This window comes from Panonychus citri, unplaced genomic scaffold (genome assembly GCF_014898815.1).
Source record: "Panonychus citri isolate SS breed McGregor unplaced genomic scaffold, ASM1489881v1 Contig00138, whole genome shotgun sequence".
In the NCBI taxonomy this organism is placed as follows: Eukaryota; Metazoa; Arthropoda; class Arachnida; order Trombidiformes; family Tetranychidae; genus Panonychus; species Panonychus citri.
This window is the reverse complement of record NW_026515543.1, coordinates 1,677,507-1,702,838: the sequence shown is the minus strand read 5'-3', so window position 1 is coordinate 1,702,838 and position 25,332 is coordinate 1,677,507. Positions and strand designations below refer to the sequence as shown.

Sequence of the window (25,332 nt, the reverse complement as noted above, 5' to 3'; positions counted from 1 at the left end):
ACAATTAGCTCAATGTACATTGGTATCAATGATAAACAAAGGTGAAGAGAGGAAGAGGAAAGAGGAAAGAGGGAAATCCAGAGGTTGTCAATAAATCGCTAAAAAACTTTACTCAGGTAAATTTTTCGAAAATTATGTCTAAGTATTTTATGTACTTTACATATCTGTTTGTTATTAAAAACTGGAAAATGACCTTCACTTTTCACTTTTTATCAGGCATGTCGTGGAAAAAGGATGATGTTTAAAGATCACATAAACCTTACTCTTTCATAATTAGAAACTTTGAGATTTCAATTATGACAGATTTTTGTATTGAATATTCTAATTCTTATGTATTACATTAATATTTATCTCACCAGGACGTTAAACTGGATCTTAACGAGAATAAGAGAAACAGAGAAACGAGAAACACTTTAGCCAAAGTTATCAGAGATTCCGATGGAATTATCAATATTCAACATAACTTCGCTGGTGAATTATGAAGTAACACATCATTTTGAGACAAGTGATGAGCGAAAAAATCGAGTGCCGTAGATACCTTTAATACCTTTAACTGTAATTTAAATTTCAAAAAGAAAAATTAAAGAAAAGTTACCAGAAAGTATATTCCTTCGAAATTTATTATCTAAATCTCCTTTGTCACGTCTAAACTCAACCAAAAAGACTTTCACAAGGATTTCTATCCTATTCACTTTGACTTTGACGAAGGTCAATTCCTTGGTTGACAAAAACTTTTTTAAATTCTCAAAAATTGAATTTGGCGCCTGAAGAATTTCAGGTTATCCACTTGATCAATAGGTGGTGTTGATGTTCATTCTCAAGCTGAATTAGAAAATATTTATTACTAAAGTGATGAGAAGTAAATTTCATCTTTAATTAATTGTTTTTGTGTTGTAATTGTCAATTGATTAATTAATTTTCACTTTTAATTGTTAATTAAGTGTCTTGGCTACGTGGTTAAGAAAAGATTGACTTCTTAAAATGTCTGGTAAGTGAGAAATGACAATCAACTTACTTTTTCCTCTGTTACCTATAAATATAAATTCATCATTGAAAAGGAAAAAGGTTTTTGTTTTTGTTTTGTTTGTAAATCAATGATAAGCCAAAGATAAAGGAAAAGAAGAAAAAGAAAAAAAAGAATATATTTTATTTATTGGTTTATATTCTCTATATATAAATTAATAATGAAATTATCTGGTGGTGGTGGTGGTGAAACTGTGCCTCCCATTGGTTGGAGGGTGTCGATAATTGAACAATTAAATAATCGTAAATATCGTGAAGAGAAACCATTCGAAGAATTGATTAACTTTTGTTGTCGATTATTTGAAGGTTTAGCTCTTTACTCAACAAACCCTGAATTGGGTAATTTTACTAAATATTCCCATGGATCAACGGAACCCCTTTCATCTGACCAAGGAGAAACCTTGAAGAAATTATATCGTCTACAAGAGGAATTAGCCAGAATGTTGGAAAGGAAAGAGGATCAAACTGCAACAATTAAAGATCTCCAGCAGCAATTAGATATTAAAGAGAGTGAGCGTAGTGAATTTTATGCCCGTTTGTGTGAAACCGAATTAAATCTTACCAATGCTCGAGCTGAGATTTGCCGTTTAGAAAAACAATTAACCGAACTCAAGACACAATTACAATTTGAGCGTGATGAACATGCTGCCTTGCGAATTTTATTTGAAGATTTATCTAAAAAACTTTCATCTAAAACTCATGAGGCTGATCATCTTTTAATACAATTAAAAGCAATGAAAGCAGCAGACGCAGAGAAATTAAATGAGCTTAATGAAAGGGAAGAAAAATTATTGCGTGAAAAGAAACGCCATGAATTAGAAACTGCTGCTGCTTCTAATCGATTGTGTGATTACGATGAAGGTTCAACATCGCCAGCCGATCAGGGAGAAATGGCCTGTGTTCCAACCAATGTTATCGCCATTATCCCTGAAAGAGCTCTTTGTTCAACCGATGCCCATGATGGTGATGTTTACGCACTAAGATGGTGCTCTAGTCAAGGACTTGGTGGGCGTTTTTGTGATATGATTGCCACCGGTGGTAGTGATCGTAAAATTAAACTGTGGCAAGTTACCTCGTCACAGATTCATCTTAAAGAAACTCTTGTCGGGTCTAATGGAGGTATTACCTCAATCGATATTTCTAATGATCTTATTTTAGCTTCTTCATATGATTATACCTGTCGAATATGGGGTATGTTTGATGGTAAATTGCGACGAACCTTAACAGGTCACGCGGATAAAGTGTTAACAGTTAAATTCTCAATTTTGGCCAATAAGTGTTTCTCTGGAAGTCAGGATAGGACAATTCGTGTTTGGGACTATGACAAGTATGCGTGTACAAAGACCCTTTATCCGGGATCAACGTGTAATGATCTTGTTCTCGGTAAAGGCCAAGAAGTTGTGATTAGTGGTCATTTTGACAAAAAAATTCGCCTATGGGACTTGAGAACAGAGTGTAGTGTACATGAAATTTTTCTACCCTCTCGAATAACCTCACTTGACCTTTCCTCAAGTGGTCAATATTTACTTGCCTGTGTTCGTGATGATACATTAAGATTAATGGACCTTCGAATGAATAAAGTTGTTGAAACCTTTAGTGCCGATTCTTTTAAAGTAGGAACTGATTTAGCTCGAGCTACTATCAGCCCGGACAATGATCATGTGGTCGCCGGTTCCCATTCAGGATCTATCTTCATATGGAATGTTAATTCAGCTAAAGTGGATAGAATACTCAAGAATCATTCCTCTCCAGTTGGTGTAGCTTCATGGAATCCGCAGGGACATCTTCTTGCATCATGTGAAAAGAATAAGAAACTAATCATTTGGAATTAGAAACAAAAGACATTCTCTTTATCATCCAATGTTCTTTTTACAAAAAGTTCTAAACACTTTTTTTTATTTTATAATAATCTTTTTCTAAATAATATCTCTGATCCATGATTCTCTCTCGACCCTTAGCCAGTCTCTGTTTCGTTAATCGTTTTACTCTCTATCGCTCTCTGTCCATTTTCTCTCACTCATGGAATCTTAATGTCAATCTGTTTATATCCAGTGCTTTCGAATTAATTAATTGTGATCAATACACATCATGTAATTACTTTTACTTTGTTTTTGTTTCTCTCTCTCTCACCATCTCAAATCAGCTGAGAGAAAGAGAAAGATGAAAAGAGAGAGAGGAAGATGAGTATAATTGTTATACTTGATGATAATAAGTAAAAAAAAAAGAAACAGTTGAAAATAAATTGTCAAGGTAAATCTGCAGATTGATTTGTTTAGATAATCTAATCAACTCTTCCAGATTAAATGTCTTGTCACTGTATCTTAATTATCATCTTAATTAAGTTAAACTCTTTCTCTCTTTCAAATTAACTATTTGTTTCATTCATTTTCAGCCAACAAGTTCAACTTATTTTCCAATAGGTGTGCAAATGTTTTCCGCAATTGTGAATTAACTGTTTTAGTGATTTTATAATAATGTTTTTCTCTATCATCAAATTATCATCATTAAGTGCAAAAAAATCAACAATCAACTTAATTGTGTGTCACTTTCTCTTCAACCAATCAAACAAAATCGCAAATCAATTTAATCCATTTTTTCCCCCTTAACCTTTGAAACAATTGAACTTTTTTTTTCTTCTTTTATCTTTAATTTTTTGTTTACTTCTCTTTCTCTTGTGTTTACAATCAACAACATTGCTCTATCTCTCTCTCTCTCCCTGTTACATTAACCCAATTGGATTAATTAATTAATTTGTATGTTCATTAAACACCTCAGGCTTCAAAGAAGAAAAGAATGTCCTTGATGAACTATTAGGAACACCCGAGGATGATGATTTAGCATCGGAATTAAATAGTGTCGACCGTAAATCTGGAAGTAAGAATTTCGTAATTTTATCTACCAATCATTTAGCAATTAACACAATTAACCAATAATTTTAATTAGCTTATTATCTGGATTTTTAATATTATAACTGTAATCATCTTACTAACATGTTTACTAACAATTAACTCCCTCCTTTTCATCAATTGTGACTTTGGTCTGCTACTTCCACACCCGACCATCTCTCTCTCTCTCTGCTCTCTCAAAATCTCCCTGTAAACTGAATGATAATCAGGCAAAAAATCAAAAATCTCCTCTTCAGTTCAGTGCAATTCAGAACCTGGTTCAACACTGGAAGCCTCAACGACGACTACGACGACAACCTCTCCACCTTCAAATCAAATTCCAAAATCTGACCCACCGTTATCATCAAGAAAATCTAATGAGGAATCAACTGGAACTGGGAACAAATCAACTGAGGTAATGATACTAATTGGATAAATGATTATTTCGAATCTTATTAATCTTTGTTTTGTTTTTTCTTTTCCTTTGATAATAGAAGAAAAATTCAAGTGATGATAATCGTAGAAGTGGCAATAATATTGATAAATCGAGTCCACGATCAGACATTTCGACCAAAAGTGATAAAGATAAATCAAGATCAAAAGATACCAAGGGACACAGTAAATCATGTAATTTAAATTCTAATGGCCATGAATCTGGTAATTGATTAATCACACATCGTTGCTCTCTAATTGTTATCCCATAATTTCAGTGACTAATTAATTTTGTATTTTCTACTCTGTCTCTCTTTCCTTGTTTTGTAGGTAAAAAAGATTCCAACCAAGAGAAAGAATCAATCAGAAAATCTGAGAAAACCGAAAGAACGGACAGAAATAGTGCCAATGATAAGAAATCCAAAGAAAAAGTAATTTTCTCACCAAGATGAATGATTTCAATTCGATTTTGATTTATTTAATTGCTTACAATTTGTTTACTTCCAGTCTCCTAAAAATGAAATGGAAACCAATGAGACCGATGGTGTAAATAAAGGGAACAAAAGTGATTCAGAAGATACGAATGATAAATCTGATGCCGAAGAGGAAAGTTGCTCATGTGAAGAGCATTCTAGTGTCCATTCGGGTTCCAGTAGTCCAAGTCATTCAACAAAATCATCACCAAGACCATCCAGATCACGTACGAATTTCATGAATCTGAAACGCGTTCTAAAAACTAATTCTTAACCTTTTCTCTTTTGACTCTACAGCTTCTGATAAATCACCACCTCGAAAAATAACTGCCAGTCCATCCTCAGAACGTAAACGGGAACGAGTGAGAGATCGAACAACAAAAGTAATCAAAAAACGTAAGTTATAAATTTTCAATCTAAAATTCGTCATAATAATTATTTCTCTCTCTTCTCTCTCTTTTTTCTCTTTAATTTGTAGATCGACCAAAAAGATATAAAAGTCCATCATCATCAGCACGAAAAGTGACCAGTCACCGAGATTATGGTTCATTATTGAAATACTTTTTTCGCGACGCCGTTTATTTTGTAATGAAAAGTAATAATCATGAAAACGTTGTTCTATCCAAAGCAAAAGGAGTTTGGTCCACCCCACCACAAAATGAACATAAACTTAATCGAGCTTTCAAAGAGTTCAGAAATGTCATTCTCATATTCTCAATAAAAGAATCGGGTAAATTTCAAGGTTTCGCACGATTGGCATCGGAATCCCGTCACAATGCTCAGCCCATCCAATGGGTTCTACCTCCAGGTCTCAGTGCTAAAGCACTTGGTGGTATCTTTAGTCTAGATTGGATCTGCCGAAAGGAATTGTCTTTTGCTAAAACTTTACATTTGTTTAATCCACTCAATGAGGGTAAACCTGTTAAAATTGCTCGAGATGGTCAAGAGATTGACCCTCGTGTAGGTGAAGAGTTGTGTCGTCTATTTCCCGCCGATGAAACAGCTGATTTAATGACTTTTTTGAAAAGAATGAAAAAACAAACCATCTCCAGGTCAAAAACAAGCCATTCTCGTCCAACATCCGACCATCGATCGATCAACAACTGGACCGATACATCAACAAGACGACCATTAAGATTATCTCATCCTCCTCTCAACAGTTATAGCAATAATTTGTCAAATCAAAGTTCCAAGTGAGTTTTGATAAATTAACGATCAAAATTTGATTCTTTTGATTGATTTAATTAATTAATTTCTCCTTCTCTTCTCAATTAACTCCACAGGCGTAAAAGATCTGGTCGTAGTCCATCACCTCATCTATTACCTCCTCCAACTAGAAGAGTCAAACGCGATTATCGAGATCGTAAGAATCAATATTTAATTGTTACACAATATTCACTTTATTTGGATTCATAACCTAATCAATGTTTTTGCTTCCACCATTACAGAAAGAGTTGACTCTTTAAGGGAAAGGCGACCATCAATTCGTGATAATTTCAGAAACGACAATTTAAATGATTATTCCAGAAAACCAATCTATTCAAACAACTATCAACAGGTAGATAATTGATTATCTTTAATTGTTGAATTATTTAAATATTAATTGTTTTCTTTTACTGTTTCCATTAGTATGATCGTGGTCCAGATGATTTTACAAGACGAGCTCCTGTGCGACCTCAAACTCGTGAAAGACGTCATAATAACTTCAGTAAATATTCAGATCGTAGATATTAACACTTGACCATTGTCCAGTTTAATCAACTCTCATTGACGATCCAAAACAAATACATCTAATCTATGGGAACAATCAGTTTATAATCCATGTTGACAACAAAGTCTGTTCATTATGTTGGAAAAAAAGGTTTTCCTCTGTCACCAATTTAACTAATATTATAGCAAAGAAAACAATCAATACCAATGGTCAAACAATTAATAGATACAAACATATTTATGATTGATAAAATTACTGTTACTTTTGATTAAATTAATGGCCTTGAGTTTGGAGACATTCAAAACTTGACCGGAACTTTGAAAGAGAAGCAAAAAAGACAATTAAAGTTACTTGTAATTAAAGTTGAAAATAATTTATGACTCACCTAATTGTGAAAGAAAAAAAATTTCTCATCTTGTAAATATTAAGATCTCTCATCATCTCTCTCTCTCTCTCTCTTTAAATTACAATTAACTCTCATTTTCATCTTGATTTACCTCAAATTGTATTTTGTTCATTTGCTTTACATTGATTAAAAAAAAAACAACAATCCAATTAACAGAAACAATCAGTTAATTGAAGCTCTTTTATTTTCACCAATTTCTCTCGTTGTAATAATTGTAATACCGTTTTACTCAATTAAGTTCAATTGTCATCAACTTGAGTGAATGATTAACATTTGATTGACAAAATTATCTGTTCATTGGCTTAATTGTTGCACTGATTGTTTGAAAATATATTTCAGAGTGACTTTTGATTTTCGTGATGATCATCAAGGAAGAAGAGGAAGATTAAGATGATATTATTCATGGTTGAGTAAGAAAACTGAACAATTCTGAACTTAAATGAACTTATTTACTACAATACTGAGCATTGATGATTGAAACAATCAATGAAATAAACTGAATTAAAATCAAATAGAAAAACAAATTGGAAAAGAAAAGGAAAATAACTTATTCCTTGTATTTTACTTTTGGAATAGAAATTGAATTCGATTCATTTTTCAGGGGGAATGATTCGTTCTTTTTTCATGAATAGACAATTATGAAACATGAGGAAGATAATCAACACAAGAATTAAATATTAATCAGAAAAGAAAAGAAGAAAAAAATCAAAAGAAAATGATCAAAGGTAGACAACATCATTTACCGTATTTCTTGGTAAATTATTAGGAAAACGATTTAAATGCAATCTAAAGGTAAACTTTTTGTAGATTAAATTGTAAATTAACTTTAATAGTATCATCATGATCATTAACAATCTTCAAATTGTGTTCAATTGTTCAGCAATTTAAGATTTTCTTGACCATCATGTTTAAGTTTCAAGCAAAAAGAGAGGGAAAAATGGTCGCCGTTGGATGTTACCTTGTGTCGATTAACTGACCGATGAAAAAAATTAGCGGGATTGGTGGTCACTCTCTTAGATGGTAAATGTTACCTTCTATGTTTAAGGTGAATATCTTATAAGAATCAAGTAATTACCTGAACAATTTACTTTGGCCATCATCGTTACCAAGTTTATCTTCATCATCACCATCATGATTATCGTCATCATCTCAATTTTGTAGTGAAAAAAAAAGGTATCATCTTAATCATAAAGGATAAGAATTGAAGAGACACAACATTCATTGTTAATCTAATGACTTTCTCTCTACTAGAATAGTAAATTTATCATCCACCCTCATCTTCTTCATCATCATCACCATCATTCTACAATTATCTCACCTTAACTTTCTCCGTGGCTCATCTTTAATCATCGTCGTGATCATTTCTTATTCGCCTCATTAACATTGAATTCTGTCTTCTCCTCAGGAAGAAAAGGGAAAGTCTCATTTTTTTCAATCTTCTTAATGTTTGTATCTTTTACCTGATCATCATCATCATCACCATCATTATCATTATTATCTTCATCATCTTATTAGATTATATTTATGTACTTTGTCTCTCTCTCTCCTCTCTCATCTTGCAACATTTTCCATCATTTTGATTCATCCTCATGTGTTAATATAATCACATTATAACCAGTTTGTCATCTTGGAGTAGAAAGTTAAACCTAATCATCAGATTATCTGCCATTTGTTATCCTCGACTGACTATTTGTTATTACCTTCAAGACAATTAACACCTCAGGTGAATTCCTATTGATTTAACTCGAATCTAATTCTCTTGATAGTTACAGCACATCCACTCTTCTTCACCACCATCACCACCTCCTCCTCCTAATTTTTTTCTCTCTTCTTCCATCATCATCATCATTATTATTTCTATTATTCACCTCTAACAAAGTCTATTTGTTTTAGGGCAATGATCTTGGCCCACTGATAATGAATCAAATCATCATCATCATCATCATCATCATCTATTTTCTGGTTATCTTCCCTTTTCGTTACACTCAATTGGATCGTTGAATCCGCTCATAGGTCTATGGTAATTCACGTTGATAAAAAAAAGTCCATTAAGAGACAAAGGTCGAGGAACGGGAAACCGCAAATGTCTCAATTTTTTCCCTTTCTAAGTCTCTACAATTACATTCAACTTTTTTTTTTCTTCTACTATACATAATTACATTATCTTCTCCATTATCATTATATCTTGATAATATTCTGTTTACTTTTGACTCCATTTCGGTTATCCAATTGTTAGACACTTACACCAAGACCCAATCCTAAATTTGAGACTCATTTTTGGCCTACATGACCACCGGGTGTAAGATTATCTTTACATCGGTCTCGAAACTGTCCAAGGAACTGTCGATTTCACTATTTATGTACATGTACATGTATTAGAATAACTAACCAATTATGTCTATGGATCAATTTACTTAATTATTGTATTAATACTTTGCATTCATAATTTAGTAATAACAAAGTCACTTAATTGCTGAATGATTTGGATATAAAGTGAATTGTGAAGATGAAAAAATCGAGAATAAAAAACTGTAAATAACAATAACTCCGGGATAATGATGATAATAGTAAACAATTGAAGCTTATCAATCAAAGAGTAAATCGATGATTAAATGTCCCAAGAACAATTTAATCAATCAGGTAAAGTTGATAGAGAAGAGAAAAAAACAAAATTAAGTTACATTAAAAGTGAATTAACTTGAAAGGAGGGAAAATATTTTTTTCTCTCATTTTCTGTGGTAAATCAAATGCGAAATATAAATTATGACAATTAGGCCTTAGAATAAGAAAAAAAGTAACAACAGAACCGGATGAAAAGAGAAAAAGATGATGAAGATAATGATGATGATAAGAAGGAGGGAGAAACAACGAATTGATGAAGAAGAAGAGAGGGAGAGAGAGAGAGAGAGAAAAACCAAGAAGAAAAAGAATATTATATAAAATATCATCTTCGTAAGAGAAAGTTGTTTTGTCCTTTCTATGCATCATTACCAATTCTCTCTGAGTATCTTCATCATCATCTCCCTCTTTTTATCTTCTCTAACTCACTCACCTTTTCTCTCTCTCTTCCTCTCACTCACTCAAATTCACCTTCCAGTCTAAATTGTTGTTAACTAATTCACCGTTGCTCCCTTGATTCTTGTTCATACAATTTAACTATTCGGTGGCATTTACACTTGGAAACCTTTACCTGTAACATCAATTTCTGTCTCCACGTTTTTTCACCTTCCAAATATAAACCAATTTACTAATTGTTAATTAACCATATTCATCTTAATTGTCAATCTTTAATAGTAAAATGTATCCCGTTGTTTAATCATCTTCATTAACTGTTATTGTTGATATAATAACTTTTTAAAACTTTTCTGTTGTTATTAAATTGTTTTTGTTGTTTACTTTTAATTTAGTTTTCCACTAATCAATTGATTTAAATTGTTTGTTACATTCATTTACTACAATTAATTGTAAAGTTTAATCATCACAATATCATCATCATCATGTTGGCGATCATTAATTAATCAACATTCGTATTTTTTGACTCTTTTTTGTTTGGAAATTTAAATTTTCTTCTCAATTAACTTTCCAATGGTTCTAATTAATTGCTCGGATTATCCTTTTTGTAACAATTAACTTGTTAACTACGATTGTTAAATTGTTGCTCACTTCATATAATCAAGAAAGACAAAAGAAATCAAAATTTCTAGGTAAGTGATTAACTAATTGTTATTGTTTTCTAAATTGCAATGATCATATTTCTCTGACTTTGATTAAATCTTTTCGATAACAGTTGATTAATTAATCATTTCATCTGTAAATAAATGAGAAACAACAGTTAGTTCAAGTTAGTAGAAAATTGTTCTTTCTAATGATTGTGACAATTAACTGATTGTTGTTGATAATTTTAAAATGATAATTATGATTACAAGAGAAACAAATTGTTTTTGATTTGCTCAGAAAACCAGAAAAATATTAATAGTAATGATGATTTGTATTCACCAAGAACAATAATAATTATCTCGTAAGTTAATTGTTAAATGATTGATACGTTGATTTAAAAAGATGATCAACAATTAAGGTTGAATAGTTAATCATTTATCTAATAGAAACAATTGTTCAATAGGATTTACAAGGTGAATGCATTTGGAGATGATAATGTTTGTCTCAAACTGTTGAAAAGATGATTAAGTTTAACAGAATTGAATTGTGACTTGAATCAACAATTAGCTTTTCTCTTTATCTAAATTGTATTTAAAATAGTATAATATCAATGATTGATAATAATTCATATATCAATTAGTTAAAGAAAAGTAAGACAATCAGAGAGTTAATTGTTTTTACTTTTCACTGAGGGAAACAATTGATTATTCAGCTGATTGAATGATCACCAGATTAATATCTGAGAGTGAATTGAAATAATAATAATAATACTCATGATGAACAATCCAATGAACCATCAGGGGAAATTTAAATCATTTCCTTAATCAAGTGAATGTCAACAATCACAGCTGATTGTTGGAAACATTTTTAAATTGTTCCATTCCGGGTTCAAATGAATTAGAAGATTAAATTTACACTGTCTTATTATCACGTACATGGAACGAGTCATCCTCATCTTTTTGTTTTTCATCCTTCGCAATTTAGAGTTAATTACATTGATGATGATGAAGATGATTAGAGAGAGAAATTATCATGAAAAACACTTTTTATCCTTTTCGTTGATTTAAAAATATTATCACAATTTTCCGCATCATTTGCAAATAGAAAACGAATCAGCTGAAGAGATTAAAAATTTCCATGTTTCAATTATCAGTATCACTACGATAATCATGATGAAAACAATCAAGATAATCTCAGAATTAGTTATTAACCTAATCTCATATTGTCCATCACCAGGATCCTTTGTCCATTGAATTGCTTCAACTGGACATTGGAAATTGATTCAACAATAACAATCACTTTCCATTCAAATTAATTTACAACTTTTTGTCTTTTTTTTTAATTGTTTCGTTATAAACACTAATTGTGAATCTTTTGTCAACTAATAATTGATGATTTAGTTTCAGTTTGTTTACTTCCTACTTTTTTTTAACCTTTGTTGAAATGAATTATACTTGACCAATGACCAGAAAAAAAACACACAGGCCATTGTTAACTAACAATTAGATTATAATGATTAAGGAATAACAATTGAATAGCAATTAAAGTGAAAGTGTTTAATTGTCTCTCTTTCTCTCTCACCCCACCCAATTAACTGGATCAAAATGGACACAAAGGGAAAAATAGTGTTACAATAATAATAATAATAATCGAATTGTTTTCTCTTGAAAACAATTGACAACGATGACCATTGGCTTTTAATTGTCACTAAATCAGTAATTAACTGTTGTTGGTGAAAATGTGACAAACATTGGCTATTGAACAATCAACTGATTTAGGTCACGTTAGCGTTTGAAACCAATGGATAACGAGGATGGACATACAAGTGTAGAGAAAGCTAATTAAACCAAATCAGGTTCATACCTTTGATTGTTAATTTACTCGGTGTTGACCCAATTAAATTAATTTGATTGTCTTTCACCTTTTTTTTAAATCCACTTTTGTTTACCAGGGCGTTAAATTGATGTCACTGGTTAAGGCCGATCAGATTTAGCCCATTATTATGGTTTAATTATCAACCTTAAAAGTAGAGAGATTTGCTTTTTATATACAAAATAAACTAATTGTTTAAATTTTATCAATTAGTCTTGACAATTATTGTCATTATAATTAGCTGATTTGCTTATGAATTGTTAATTTTATGCAAATTAAGTCAAACTTTCATTCACAAATCAACACGCTCATGAATCGTAACTTTGTTTTGTTTAACTAATCACAATTCAATAAGCAATTAGCTTGAAAATTTACCAATGAGCTAATAATTAAATCACTGGACATTATAATATACAATCAAAGTTAATAGTTAGTTATCAAACTAATTGTTAAACGTGAAAGTGAAAACAATTTCAATGAATAATAATAAAAAAAAAGTTGACATTGATAAGTCAAAATGATGATGATTATCAATTTGAGTGATTGATGATTACCTTGATTTGGTAAATCGTTGATTAGTCAAATAAAATGATTAAATGATTAACTTACTGTGGGCAATCACTGACCCTCTCTGTTGATTTAATCAACCAGAACTTAATTGTTAAGATTGATCCACGTAAACAAATTAGAATCCAGTCAACTATTATACAATCATAATCTAGTTACAAGAATTATCTTAATAACAATCAGTAAATTGTTGACAAGGAAAAGCATAAACAATGAACAAGAAAATTATGATTAGTTTATTAGATAGAGTTAAACATGTAACCTTTTCTGTTAATTGAACCATGAATTGAGCTGAACAAGAAAGGGAAATAATCAAAATTAACCATAATAATCAACAGATAACAGTGAAAACTACCGAGAGTAAATTGTTATCAATTTATTATTAATATTTTTCTGTCTCTCTCTCACACACACACAAACTATTCAGGTAAATTGTTATGCAACAGGTAGACAAGGTAATTGATGAGATTTAAATCAGTATCATGATGATTATCATCATAATCATAACGTAGATGTTGATTATGGATTAACCATTCATGAAGATATTCCCATATAATCAATAATCAGAAGGATACATTTTACCTTTTAATCTGTAATGAGAATTAACTGAAAACTGTAACGGTGAGATGATTTCAATTAACCAGCAAGTCAACCAAATTAACTGATTATCGTCAATAATAGTAAGTCTCATGAAGAATCATCATAATAACATTAGTAGTAAATAAGAGGAGAGGAAAAAAAAATTTCGCCAAAGGGAAACATAGAATTGGAGTTTTTTTCTGTTGATATTTGCTTCTTATTATTTTTCCATGATGGAATATTATTTCAATAATCTCTGAAAAGAGGAGAAAAATTCAGAGAAAATCAGTGTGCTAATGATTCCAAAGAAAAGGAACCAAGTCAAAATTTGGACTTTTTTCTTTGTTCTGAAGATTAAAACATGAAACTCATATTATCCTTTTTCTTTTGGGTGTTGGGTAAGTTACCTTTTCTCACGGACAAGAGGGATTTAGGTTCCAGAGGGAGGGGTAGACTCAGAATTACTCAATGAATTACTTACTTACCTGAGGAAGGTGAATAATGATGACGATCATCAGGATTATAATGATGATGATGATGTGTGAAATTAATGACAAGTTTCATTCAGATCTTAAGATATCATCCATGTTTCAGAGCTTCTTGTGTGTCTCCTCATCAGTATTTTCCCTCCCTCTCTTCCTAGTAATTTATTTTCACAGAGAAAATACTTGACCCAGGTAGATTAGAGAAGAGAGAATTAGCTAAGACATCAACAGGTAATTTTTTTTCCTTCTTCTTAGTAAAGACCATGTTGAGAGAAACAACTAACATGATTGTTTTTTTTCATTCTCTTGTATCTTGAGAGTAACGAATGAAATTTGATGACAATCTCTCCTCACCTTACTTGCAATACCTTAGTAGAAAATTATTCATCCATTATCATCTCATCATCGACACAAAATTAAACAATAATGATCTTAAAATGTACAACTTTAAATAGACCTGAAAATGAGCTCCATAGAAATGACAATCTCTTAATCTTCAGAACTAATTTTACGCTTGTTTTCATTTCGACAATTCGAGGTTCAGTCTTTGGACAAAGTTCTTTGAATTCTATTTCTAGAATAACTGAAAATTAAACCAACCATCATGGTGGAATCTTGAAATACATGGGGACAGTAAGAGGAAATCTCGAGTAGCAATTAACATGAAAAGGGAACAATTTAATCAACTGAAGAGAGATTAACTTTGTATGAAATGAAAAAACTATTAGAAAGAAAGTTTTGGCGGGGGAATCGATTTTTTCTTGTTCTATTATTTTCTTTTAATTGTGTTTATCTTAATTGTGACTCTAATTAAATTCAGAATTGACAAATTCAAGGTCTTGTGATGATCTTAAATAGTATTTTGATAAACCGGCTATTAGAGTTTGAGAAAACAAAATTAGATTCAATTGCTACTATCAATGACCATCAGCTCTTTAACTTTTTTTGTTGTTGTTGTTGTAGTTTGATTAACAATTTAATTCAACAATCAAAGTCAATCATCAACATTCAATTGAATCAATTGATTTGATTTTACTTTTCTAATACCTTTGATTGAAGGACTTTAATACAAGATAAATATAATTGACAAAAAGAGGATTAATCAAAGTGTGAAATTAACTAATCAATTGTGAGATGTGATTATAATTTGATTGATCGTAACTAAATTGCTTCCAATTCATCAAATCAATTTTGATCATTCTAATCGCTCATTTTGTATTATAATTAATCAATTTTTAATCTTTCTCAGGTAAACAATCAACACTTAATATCAATGGTAATTAAAATGTTGAGAAAACAATTTAAACCAATTGGCCAATCTATGGATCTAATCAATGTCGCCATTTTTACAATATTTTCATCATATTGTTTACAATTAACAAAAGGTAAACATAATTTTCACTCTTAATTGTTGTTGATTATAAGATAATTAGTTTACCTGGGAGTACGATCATCAAATGATGACTTTTTATAACTAATTAGCTTGTTAATCATTTTAATTACAACGTTTATTGTTAGCACAAAGTTTATTGATTAGTTGAGTGATTTTCGTGATCTAATTCAATTAACTATCAACAGAAAATTTCATCATTGTGAAGGTTAAAATTTACCAGAAAATTGAAAATAAAAAAGAAACCGATTAGCTAATTGTTGTCAGTCTAAACAACGAGAACAATTAAATTTAATTACTTTTTCTCTCAGTCAAAGAGTATTAATTAACAACAAATAAAAATCATAACCGTTAATTACAAAACTAATAAAGTTTTAAATCTCTTCCTTATAATAATAGATTAGCAACAATTTAAACTTAGGAAACAAAAAGTAAATCAAATTCACCAAATTCTTACAATTTATATTGTTTCAATCATCAACAATTAAAATCAGGAAAATTAAGCTAATAACTAATTCAATGAATGACAAGAAAATAAAAGAGTAACAAAAAAATTAGTTAATCACAGAGAATCAACTAATTACCCGGTTAATTGTTTCATTTGTTTTTCTTTCCAAAATTATCAAGTTGATTCAGTTTATCTTTGATCAATTTGTTGATTTCCTTATTGTAAACATGTTGATTTCCTTTAATGTTTGATCATCCAAAGTGATTGTCCATTTAATCCTAATCCTAAATGATTGTACCTCGACTTGTACTAATCCTTAATTTCACCTTCTCAGGACAATGTCCATCAGGAACAACAGTTTCTTTTGAAAAGATGACCAATGTTGACGTGAGAGGAGTGACAATGGTTCCACTTTATACTGGACAAGGTGAGACCCCGGTTTCGGCTGAATGTAACAATCGTTGTCGAGCTGGTCCAAATTGTCGGGCATTCGTCTTAAATTATGAAAACACGCTTGTCTCGGGATGGGCTATGATTCCAATTCCAGGTCATCATCGATAATTGCAACAACCGAGAAAACTTCACTTTTCGAGAAGATTTGTCTCTCTGTACCTGCTTGCGAAAAAGCCTGGACCTTTGAACGGGTGATTGGCCGTCAAATATTGGGCTATGATAATCGTCTATTGTCCAATATACCAAATCGACTCAAATGCCAAGAGATTTGCCTTAAGGAAAGGTCATTTGTTTGCCGTTCAGGAGAGTACGATTATCTTACCCAAGAGTGTAAACTATCATCGGAGGACAGGAGGACTCAGCCCACTCATTACACCGTCGCACCTCCTTCCGTTGATTACTTTGAAAATGAATGTTCACCTTTACCTTTGGTCAAAGAGGACGAATCTGGCCTTCCAGGTATACCCAATAGTCCCTCCGAGTGTGGGTACCAAAGATATGAGAATCTTGACCTCAGTCGCCCTGACCTTTTAAAATCAGGTAAGAAAATCATTATTTTCGTCAGTCAATCAAATATTATTTTCTAATAGCAATAAAAATTAACCGGAAAAATATCATTTCCAATTTGTTGAAATTAATTAACAATAATTTTCTCGCTAATCATTAGTACTTACCATTTATTAGCATCGTTACAATTTTATATCATTATGAGTTTGACATCATTAATATTATTTGGTCTCAACAATTCCCAATCAAATTAATGAAAATAAATATTATCGGGAAATACACAATCAGTCAGGTCGTTTAGATTTGCATCTTTTTTGATTATTCAACTGATCCAAAATCTCACAATTAAGTAATCACCTCAAAGTCAACTCATGCCTATTGAGATTAAACTTCAAGAATCTAATTGGATTAATCGATTGAATTTTTTTTCGACTAATTGATTATCAACATTTCTCTTACACAATTAACAGCTTTTAGCGAGGAACAGTGTAAAACCTTGTGCGAAGCTACAAGAGCCTTCGTTTGCAGGTCATTTTCTTACAAAGCGGCTTCGAATTTGTGTCACTTGAACTCCGATGATTCGTATAGTAGTGGAGGTAAAGAGGCTTTAATTGCTTCTCCTGGGGTTGTTTACTTTGAACGAGCTAATTGTTTAAACCGTAAGTATCCAAATAGTAAATTAGTTTCTCCTTTTCCAATCCAATCTAATTGTTATCAAAATCCATCCAATTTCCAGTTAAACTTGATTGTACTCCTGAAGAAATGAGAATCTCATTGAACACCTATGAACCTTTCGTTGGTAAAATTTACGCTAAAGATGATCCATTGGCCTGCGAATCTTTTGGTACTCGACAAAGGTCAACATCGTTAACGTTACCACTTAGAACTTATGCTAAATGTGGAGTTCGAGAAGAGGTAAATATACAAAAAAAACATTTACTTGTTACGATTGAAACTAATCAACAATTAAACTTTTCCTCAGAATGATGGTAAATATTCAACTGTGGTTATAATTCAATATCATCCAGTGATTCAACGTAAAGGCGATCGAGTGGTTCGTTTGGTCTGTAACTTTGAAGCACCAACTAAATTAGTAACCAATTCCTACAGGGTCATCCCAGCGTAAGTATAATTAACCTGTAGACGAGAAAATTATATAATACAAGATAATTAATTTCACTTCCGTTGTAATTAAGAAAAATTAATTATACTTGATGACAATCAAGATGATATGTTAGCGTTTTTCAAGATAAAAAATACTTTTAGAAATCAAAAGTTTACAAATTAATTAATAGAGTAACAATTAACTCATTAAGAAACTAAGGTCAATCATAATGATGAAAATTTCTCGTTCCATGAAATAATTAATTGATTGTTTCTTTCCTTGATTATTTTCACAATCTTTCATTGTAAAGACTCGATGTCGCTGGAACTGCAGTGGTCAATGCAACGGCTCCAACGCCTAACATTAAATTACGAATAACGGACAAAGATGGTCAAGATGTGGCCGGCGCTCGACTTGGCGAAGAGCTTTATCTCCGAATTGATATGGAAGATGATTCAGTTTTTGATATTTTCGCACGTGAATTAATTGCTAGAAGTGGAAACGCCGAGGAGGCCATTACTCTTATCGATAGCAACGGGTAAGACTTACAATTTGTATACATAAACAGAGAGAGAGAGAAGAGAGAGAGAGAGACAATTACAAACAATTCAATCAGTAAATTAGGATAATAAATTGATCAACAATTAGGCTATTATGTTGGTGAATAACCCTTATTGTTTTATCATTCTCATTGTAATGATGATGAAAATGATATCTTCCAATTTGAATACAACATCCTCGTCATGATCAACATGTTTAGTATCAACTAATTTAGTAATTTAGTATAATAATAATTATTACAACTAAACACGATTTTGTATGAAGATGATAATGATGATGATGTTATTTTAATCTCGTGAGTAAAGAGATTCTCCCTCTGTCATCTCACAATACTATTAACACCCTGTAGTAAATTGTGTATTTGTGTGAGACTGTAAGTTGATTATTATCATTAGTAATGATTAACTTGTTTTACCAGCATCTATATTAACACCATCCACTAAAACAGTAAACTTTGAATATGATAACTTCCGCAATTAAGTAAGAAAGTGATGTTAATTGTTAGTAAGACGATTCTGTTCAAAATTTAGTGTATCATCTTGACCCACTGGTCCTTTTCAATCAAAGGGTTTAATGTATATATTAATTAAACTTGATTACTTTTCATTAACTGTTATTTCATCTCGACTTTTGTTTGTTTTATTTTGTTTCCGTGATTTTTGTTCATCTAAAATTGGAAAACATTGCAATTAAATTAATTGCTTTTTCTTTTCATTAACTGCTCTAGATGTCCAACTGATACTGCTATTTTCCCAAACATGGAAAAGGTTCCTGGAAGTAAATCGTTACAGGGTAAATTTGATGCTTTCAAATTTGCCGATGATGAGATTGTCCGATTCCAGGTTAATGTTCACTTTTGTTTACAAAAATGTCCACCGCCAACTTGTTATGATGCTGCTTCAAGTGAAGAGATTTCTACATCAGCTGATACTCCCGCTGACCAATCGCCAATAGCTTATTCCAATTCTCGAACTCGAAGGCGAAGAGAAACAATTGATAAATATTCCGCTCGAGGTAAAAGTGTCAACTCGAAAGATGAACCTTCTCCATTGCCAGATTATCCATTGCATCGAGAGCTTAAAGTTCAAGGATTATCTTCATCCAAACAATCAAACGACGGACTTGCAAAGAAAAGTAAGAATTAAGATTAATAATCAACTTGAAAACTTTTGACAATCAAATCAACTGAGAGACGAAATTGACAATCATTCAATTCACAATCGATAGGTTTTCAAAGTTGGAATACAGTAAACCATAAGAAAGGTGATAACTAATCAAAAACAATCTGTCAATCAACTGATATTCAACTAGATTAAAAATGTAACAATAGAACAATTAATAAGCTTAATTGTGAAAAAGAGAAAAAAATAATCGCCGAAACCCGGGATTGAACCAGGGACCTTTAGATCTTCAGTCTAACGCTCTCCCAACTGAGCTATTTCGGCTTCCATGAGAAACTAGACTAAATTACAATTCTGATAATTAATGTCAAAGACAAATCCATAAGTTATTAAATTGATTTGCTAATAATAAGCAATCAAGATTAATCAACAGCAAAACAAACCTGTAAGATTAAAACATAGAGTAAATGAGATGAATTATCAACAAGGAAACAATTTGTAACAGTAAGCACATCGATACTGAATAAATTAGTTTCAATTATTGTTGGCATAACAATTAACAAGTATAGAAATTAATTGTTAAGATATTTGATCAATTGAAACTTTTCAATAACTAGCAACTTCAATCTCATGTTAGACTTATGAGCAATTACCTTGCGGGTTTGATTCAATTAACTAATTATTGGTCTTTTTTTCCTGTCGATTTAGTTGCTGAAAACTCTGCGTTATTTTGTACTTCAAAAACGACACTAATGGCGACTTTAGTGGCCTCAATGATCTTCCAAGCGTCTTTATTGGCTCTATGTTGTTCTTGTATCTTTTTCTATCGATTCAAGGTACCAAAAATTAACCGAATTAATTCACCTTCCGATTGTGATCCTTGTAAAAATTATTCTCGAGACCTTTGGTCATCATTTAGTTCCATTGAGTAAAAATCGCACCAATTGTTGATAATAATCCAATAGAATCCAGGAATCGATTGGAAAGTAAAGAGAAACAAATTTAATCCAATTAAGAAAACACTTCAATCTGAAAAGAGAGAAAAAAAAATTATTAAATATCAAACAATCAATTCCAAAGGAGATGATTAATTAATTATCTCTTATTAATTAGATAATAATAATAATTGTTGTTGAGAACAAAATTATAAACCTTAAATTATAATCAATCATATTTTACCTTCATCATCATCTTCAAAGTTCATGATTAACAATTTAAATTGATTAACTTATAGACTCTATTATTTATCAAGCTATTAAATTTATACGAAATTAATTAATTAAATTAGTTAATAACTTTCTCTGTGATTGAAATGACAAATATTTTGTAAAATCTAATAGGTGACACTACTTGTATCTTGAGATTAATTGTCTAAATTGTAATTGACTTTGAAGACAAATCATTTTGTAAATTAACACTTAATCATATGTAATCATAATCATAATTATTTAAATCACCATCAATTTGGTTAATTAACAATTTACCTGCCATCTTTTGAAAAGATTTGGTCACAATCTACTTAAAACAAGCAGGACTAATCATCACAATCTATTCATTCATCAATTTTTATATTTAATGATTAATATATTTTATATATGAGAAAAAAAAATCAATAAAATTAAACAAATTTCCAATAAATTAAAAGATTGTCAGATAATTAAATTGACATCATTGACAATTGGTTAATGATGACCACTAAATACCACAATTAAAATGCTTATTTTGATTGCTGGATCATTGATTCAATTATGAATTATAACTGTGAAACTTTTTAAAAATTGAAAGTACAATAAGTTAATTGATTAGTTTTCAATAAAATGAATTAAATTAGTGAGAAATGAGCAATTAATTAACAGTAGTAAGTACCATTCGGTACCTGTTTCAATAGGGCAATGAACAGATTGATAATCAATGGTCATACTATCATAGTGACCATCACGGAGATGAATTAACCGAACTGGTTTTAACTGTTTATGCTCAATTAAATGGCCTCAAACGGCCTCAATTTTGTCAATCTCCTTCTCTCTCTCAATAACTTGTTAATTCATTTAATGAGATTCAATCATTACTGATTAATGTCCTTTACTTTGTGAGTAAGTGACCCCTCAGAAAACAATCAAATTATTAGTATTAATAGTAAATCGTTTTGTTTTTCTGTTCAAATCCATGTTAATTAGGTGAAAATGTTACAACATTTCAACAACAATAATAATCATCTACTTACCTTGACTTTGATAATCGAATTGATTATCGTTAGTTTAATCCATCAGCAAGTTAATTGTGATAATCAACAGTTGAAAACATTTGTTAATCATAGATTATATTCAGTTGATACTCAACCAAATGAGACATTCAACTCTCTATTCAACGATTTACGAGAATCCATCGAGATTGATGTTTGGAGTGAACCTTCAATGTTCAACAATAAATTGACCTTCCGAGTTGATCCAATCTTCCAATCCAAAGTTGACAATTTCCTTAATTCGACCAATTCAAATTACTATGTGGTCACCAATGATCTCCAAAAATGGATTGAACGTGAACGATTAGAAAATGACATGGACTATAAGAATGCCTATACACCAGGTCGATTCCATTCATCTGATTTTCGTCTAGATTATTACCACACCTATGAAGAGGTAAATTGTAAGAAAAAAAGTTCATTGATCTAACAATTCAAATTGTTCTTTCCATCTCTTCCAATGTAAGATAAACGATTACATGATTTACTTGAAAGGTAAATATCCCGACATGATTGAGATAATTAACTTGGGTGAAACCTATGAACATCACAAAATCAATGGGATTAAGGTAAGAGGATAATTACATTTTCTATGGGATCTCTCTACTCTTTAAATCACTAATTGCAGGAATTTGAATGAGAAATTATGTAATTTAAATACCGAGTGAATCTGCTGACAAACAATTGAAGGATTTTTTTGCGGGTAATTTTGTGTCTTTTTTTCTCCAAGTAGATTGGGAAGAAATCCAATGAAACTAAACCAGCCATTTGGATTGATGCAGGAATTCACGCAAGAGAATGGATCGCTCCGGCGACCGCCGTTTACATGATTTACAAATTAACAGAGAAACATGAAACTGAACCAAAATTCAGGAGTTAGTTGAGAAATTTGATTGGTATATTGTTCCGATACTTAATCCGGACGGATATTTGTACACATGGGGATCAAATAGATTATGGAGGAAAAATCGAGCTGTTCCAAAAGCCCTACCAATTCGTCTTCCATGGAATCTATTTAGAGAATGTATTGGTAAGAAATTGAAAATCATGGGAGATTATCTGCTCACCTAATGAACTTTACTGTATTTCAATATTTAGGTGCTGATCCAAATCGTAATTTTGACATTGATTTTGGCGGATATTCATCCAGTTCCAATCCATGTTCCGATATGTTTAAAGGTGACAAAGCTTTTAGCGAAAAAGAAAGTCAAGCTGTAAAAGATGGAGTACAAAGTAAGGGTAGAAAGATGAGCAAATTGATTAGATTAATTTACTTTAAAGGATATTAAATTTTTTTCATTCTTTCCATTTCTTTTGATGATTGAAGAATTGGGTAAATCACTCAAGGTTTTCATAACCTTACATTCATACTCACAATTATGGATGATACCTCATGCTTTCACAATTCAACAATCTCCAGATCATGATGAGCTTTACAATATATTGAAAAAAGTATCAGCATCAGTTAAACAGGTTCATGGTGAAACTTACCGATTTGGACCGATGGCAACAACAATCTACCCTTGTTCAGGATCATCTCCAGATTGGATATACAAAAGGGCCGGAATTAAATACAGTTTTATCGTTGAATTGCGAGATAAAGGTGAACATGGTTTCATTTTACCAAGAGATTTCATCCTACCAACAGCAGAAGAAACATGGGAAGGAGTAAAAACACTAATGGACCAGATAAAAGTAGAAGATTAACAAAATCACAAGAGATACAAAGACAACCAATCAAACTGAAAAATCTAGAAAATTTTCCAATTATTAAACAGATAATAACTTATTAAATAATACATGTATACTTACCTTTCCATTTTCTCTTCTATAAAAAGGACAGCACAATGTCAAAGGGTTAATAAAGACCTTGAACAAACCTTGAAAGTTAAATAAAAAAGAAAAACAAATTCTATTGAAAAATTTCAAACAATAAAACTAATCCAATGTTGAGAGGCTAAAAAATTAAACATAATTTACAATCGAAATCAAATTTTGACCTTTAACCAAAGAGTAAAAACAACAGTTAACAAGATTAACGGTTAAATGTAACAATCAAAAAGAGAGAAAAAAATTAATCAAAATGATGAAACTTTAATTCTAATTACATTGTAATTAATTGATTGAAAAGAAAATGATTTAATTTGAAAAGAGAAACACCGACGAAGACAGAGAAAGAAAATAATTAGACAGAAGAAGCGAAATTGACCAATCACGATTAAGAGAACAAAAGAAAACGTTATATAAGCAAAAGATTCTAATAAATTGGTCGCCATTGTTGAAGAGTTTGTGTCTTGTTACTGTTACAATTTCTTTCATCGTTTTTTGCTTTTTCTTATTCTCTTTGTTACTTAATTTTATCGGTTGTCTCTCATTTTTCGTTATTTTCTCACCTTTTTCTCAATTCTCTTTATCTTCTTTTCGTAATTATCATCATCATGTCTGGTCGAGGTGGTAAAGGTGCTAAGTCATCTCAAGGTTTGAAGTCTTCTCGTTCATCCAAGGCTGGTCTTCAGTTTCCTGTTGGTCGTATTCATCGTCTATTGAAAAAGGGTAATTATGCTGATCGTATGGGTAACGGTGCCGCTGTTTATCTTACCGCTGTATTGGAATATTTGACCGCTGAAATTGTTGAATTGGCTGGTAATGCTGCTAAGGATAACAAGAAACAACGTATTATCCCAAGACACATACAATTAGCGATCAGAAATGATGAAGAGTTGAACAGGTTGTTATCTGGTGTTACTATTGCTTCCGGAGGTGTTTTACCAAATATCAATTCCGTTTTGTTACCAAAGAGCAATAATAAAGGAAACAATTCTTCCTCTCAATCAACTCTTCCAATGGCATCTCAGGAAGTCTAAAAGTTTTCACATGTAGGATTCTACTATTCGTTTAGATGGTGACCAGTATAAAAAGTGGACAATTTCTCTCTCTATTATACCTTCTTAACCCTCTATCCACATTTCTCTTTTTTCTCCCCCCTCCCCTTTTCTAAGATGATCGTTTGTTAACTTACTTAACTGTCTTTTTTTTACCATTTATGAAAACTTGAACTCACCTGATACTTATAAATGTATCTTCAATTACTGTTAAATTTTGTCAATATTCTTCTTCATCCCATTTATATTATTCATTTACTCATTATCCTCATAAAAGATTCATTCAATTTGTAAACCTTTTCCCATACACATAATCAGCCTCATGATCCAAAAATTTCATTAATTGCTAACCATTAAAACACCATTCTAATGTGAGAGGTTAACCCCTCAAAACCCTCATGTAAATTGTAACTAAATTAAAAACCATTTTGTTAAGCTGATTCCCCCTCCCCTCTAACAATATAATCCTCGGGTTCACCGTAAGGATGAAAAGCCTTAACGGATTAACCAAAACCACCAATTAATTGTTCAAG

The 25,332-nt window shown here is 31.2% G+C and overlaps 3 protein-coding genes, 2 long non-coding RNA genes, 1 other non-coding gene and 1 pseudogene across 14 annotated transcripts; 4 read left to right on the top strand and 3 right to left on the bottom strand.

The window, feature by feature from the left end:
- The first annotated feature begins 827 nt into the window (after positions 1–827).
- On the top strand, positions 828–7,095 carry LOC128393008 (autophagy-related protein 16-1-like). Of its 6 annotated transcripts, none has more exons than XM_053353109.1 (11): positions 832–988; positions 3,799–3,897; positions 4,166–4,323; positions 4,403–4,565; positions 4,671–4,771; positions 4,848–5,040; positions 5,111–5,209; positions 5,292–6,006; positions 6,097–6,176; positions 6,262–6,371; positions 6,443–7,095. In XM_053353109.1, exons 1-11 carry the CDS (start codon positions 982–984, stop codon positions 6,545–6,547), a joined length of 1,830 nt encoding a protein of 609 aa, XP_053209084.1. In that variant the 5' UTR covers positions 832–981; the 3' UTR covers positions 6,548–7,095. The 6 variants fall into 6 exon arrangements, 5 of the variants coding, with proteins under 5 accessions (XP_053209084.1, XP_053209083.1, XP_053209085.1 ...); XM_053353108.1 differs by having other exon boundaries at positions 4,139–4,323; XM_053353107.1 differs by lacking the exon at positions 832–988 and adding an exon at positions 2,824–3,113.
- A 2,907-nt stretch (positions 7,096–10,002) lies between these two features.
- LOC128393523 (uncharacterized) lies at positions 10,003–20,607 on the top strand. The gene is given in 10 exon segments (XM_053353709.1): positions 10,003–10,634; positions 15,340–15,475; positions 16,263–16,430; positions 16,433–16,921; positions 17,359–17,547; positions 17,625–17,803; positions 17,871–18,010; positions 18,304–18,531; positions 19,282–19,688; positions 20,384–20,607. Coding segments are annotated over 9 exon segments (2,136 nt in total). The 5' UTR covers positions 10,003–10,634; positions 15,340–15,363.
- Positions 16,769–19,290, bottom strand: LOC128393526 (uncharacterized). 3 transcript variants are annotated; one of them, XR_008326181.1, is made up of 4 exons: positions 19,155–19,290; positions 18,100–18,537; positions 17,056–18,025; positions 16,769–16,908 (listed from the first exon to the last, which is right to left on the bottom strand). It is a non-coding gene; the product is annotated as an uncharacterized LOC128393526 (long non-coding RNA). The 3 variants fall into 3 exon arrangements; XR_008326180.1 differs by having other exon boundaries at positions 17,056–18,537; positions 18,970–19,290; XR_008326179.1 differs by having other exon boundaries at positions 17,056–18,537.
- On the bottom strand, positions 19,927–19,999 carry Trnaf-gaa (transfer RNA phenylalanine (anticodon GAA)). Its single transcript has one exon. It is a non-coding gene; the product is annotated as a tRNA-Phe (tRNA).
- Positions 20,566–24,028, bottom strand: LOC128393525 (uncharacterized). Of its 2 annotated transcripts, none has more exons than XR_008326177.1 (7): positions 23,730–23,867; positions 23,409–23,594; positions 23,293–23,348; positions 22,985–23,129; positions 22,503–22,928; positions 21,900–22,304; positions 20,566–20,704 (listed from the first exon to the last, which is right to left on the bottom strand). It is a non-coding gene; the product is annotated as an uncharacterized LOC128393525 (long non-coding RNA). The 2 variants fall into 2 exon arrangements; XR_008326178.1 differs by lacking the exon at positions 20,566–20,704 and adding an exon at positions 23,898–24,028 and having other exon boundaries at positions 22,167–22,304; positions 23,730–23,797.
- LOC128393524 (carboxypeptidase B-like) lies at positions 22,084–23,859 on the top strand (annotated as a pseudogene).
- Positions 24,029–24,179: 151 nt separating the features above from the next.
- LOC128393522 (late histone H2A.2.2-like) lies at positions 24,180–25,239 on the top strand. Its single transcript, XM_053353707.1, has one exon. The coding sequence runs from the start codon at positions 24,356–24,358 to the stop codon at positions 24,779–24,781; it is 426 nt and encodes a 141-aa protein (XP_053209682.1). The 5' UTR covers positions 24,180–24,355; the 3' UTR covers positions 24,782–25,239.
- The last annotated feature ends 93 nt before the right edge of the window (positions 25,240–25,332 follow it).

Coding starts and splice junctions, on each gene's coding strand:
- LOC128393008 (XM_053353106.1), top strand. CDS start 2,960: ATGATTCTCTCTCGACCCTTAGCCAGTCTCTGTTTCGTTAATCGTTTT. Junction 3,114..3,798: donor TTGTGATCAATACACATCAT/GTAATTACTTTT, acceptor TAAACACCTCAG/GCTTCAAAGAAGAAAAGAAT. Junction 4,772..4,847: donor ATAAGAAATCCAAAGAAAAA/GTAATTTTCTCA, acceptor GTTTACTTCCAG/TCTCCTAAAAATGAAATGGA.
- LOC128393522 (XM_053353707.1), top strand. CDS start 24,356: ATGTCTGGTCGAGGTGGTAAAGGTGCTAAGTCATCTCAAGGTTTGAAG.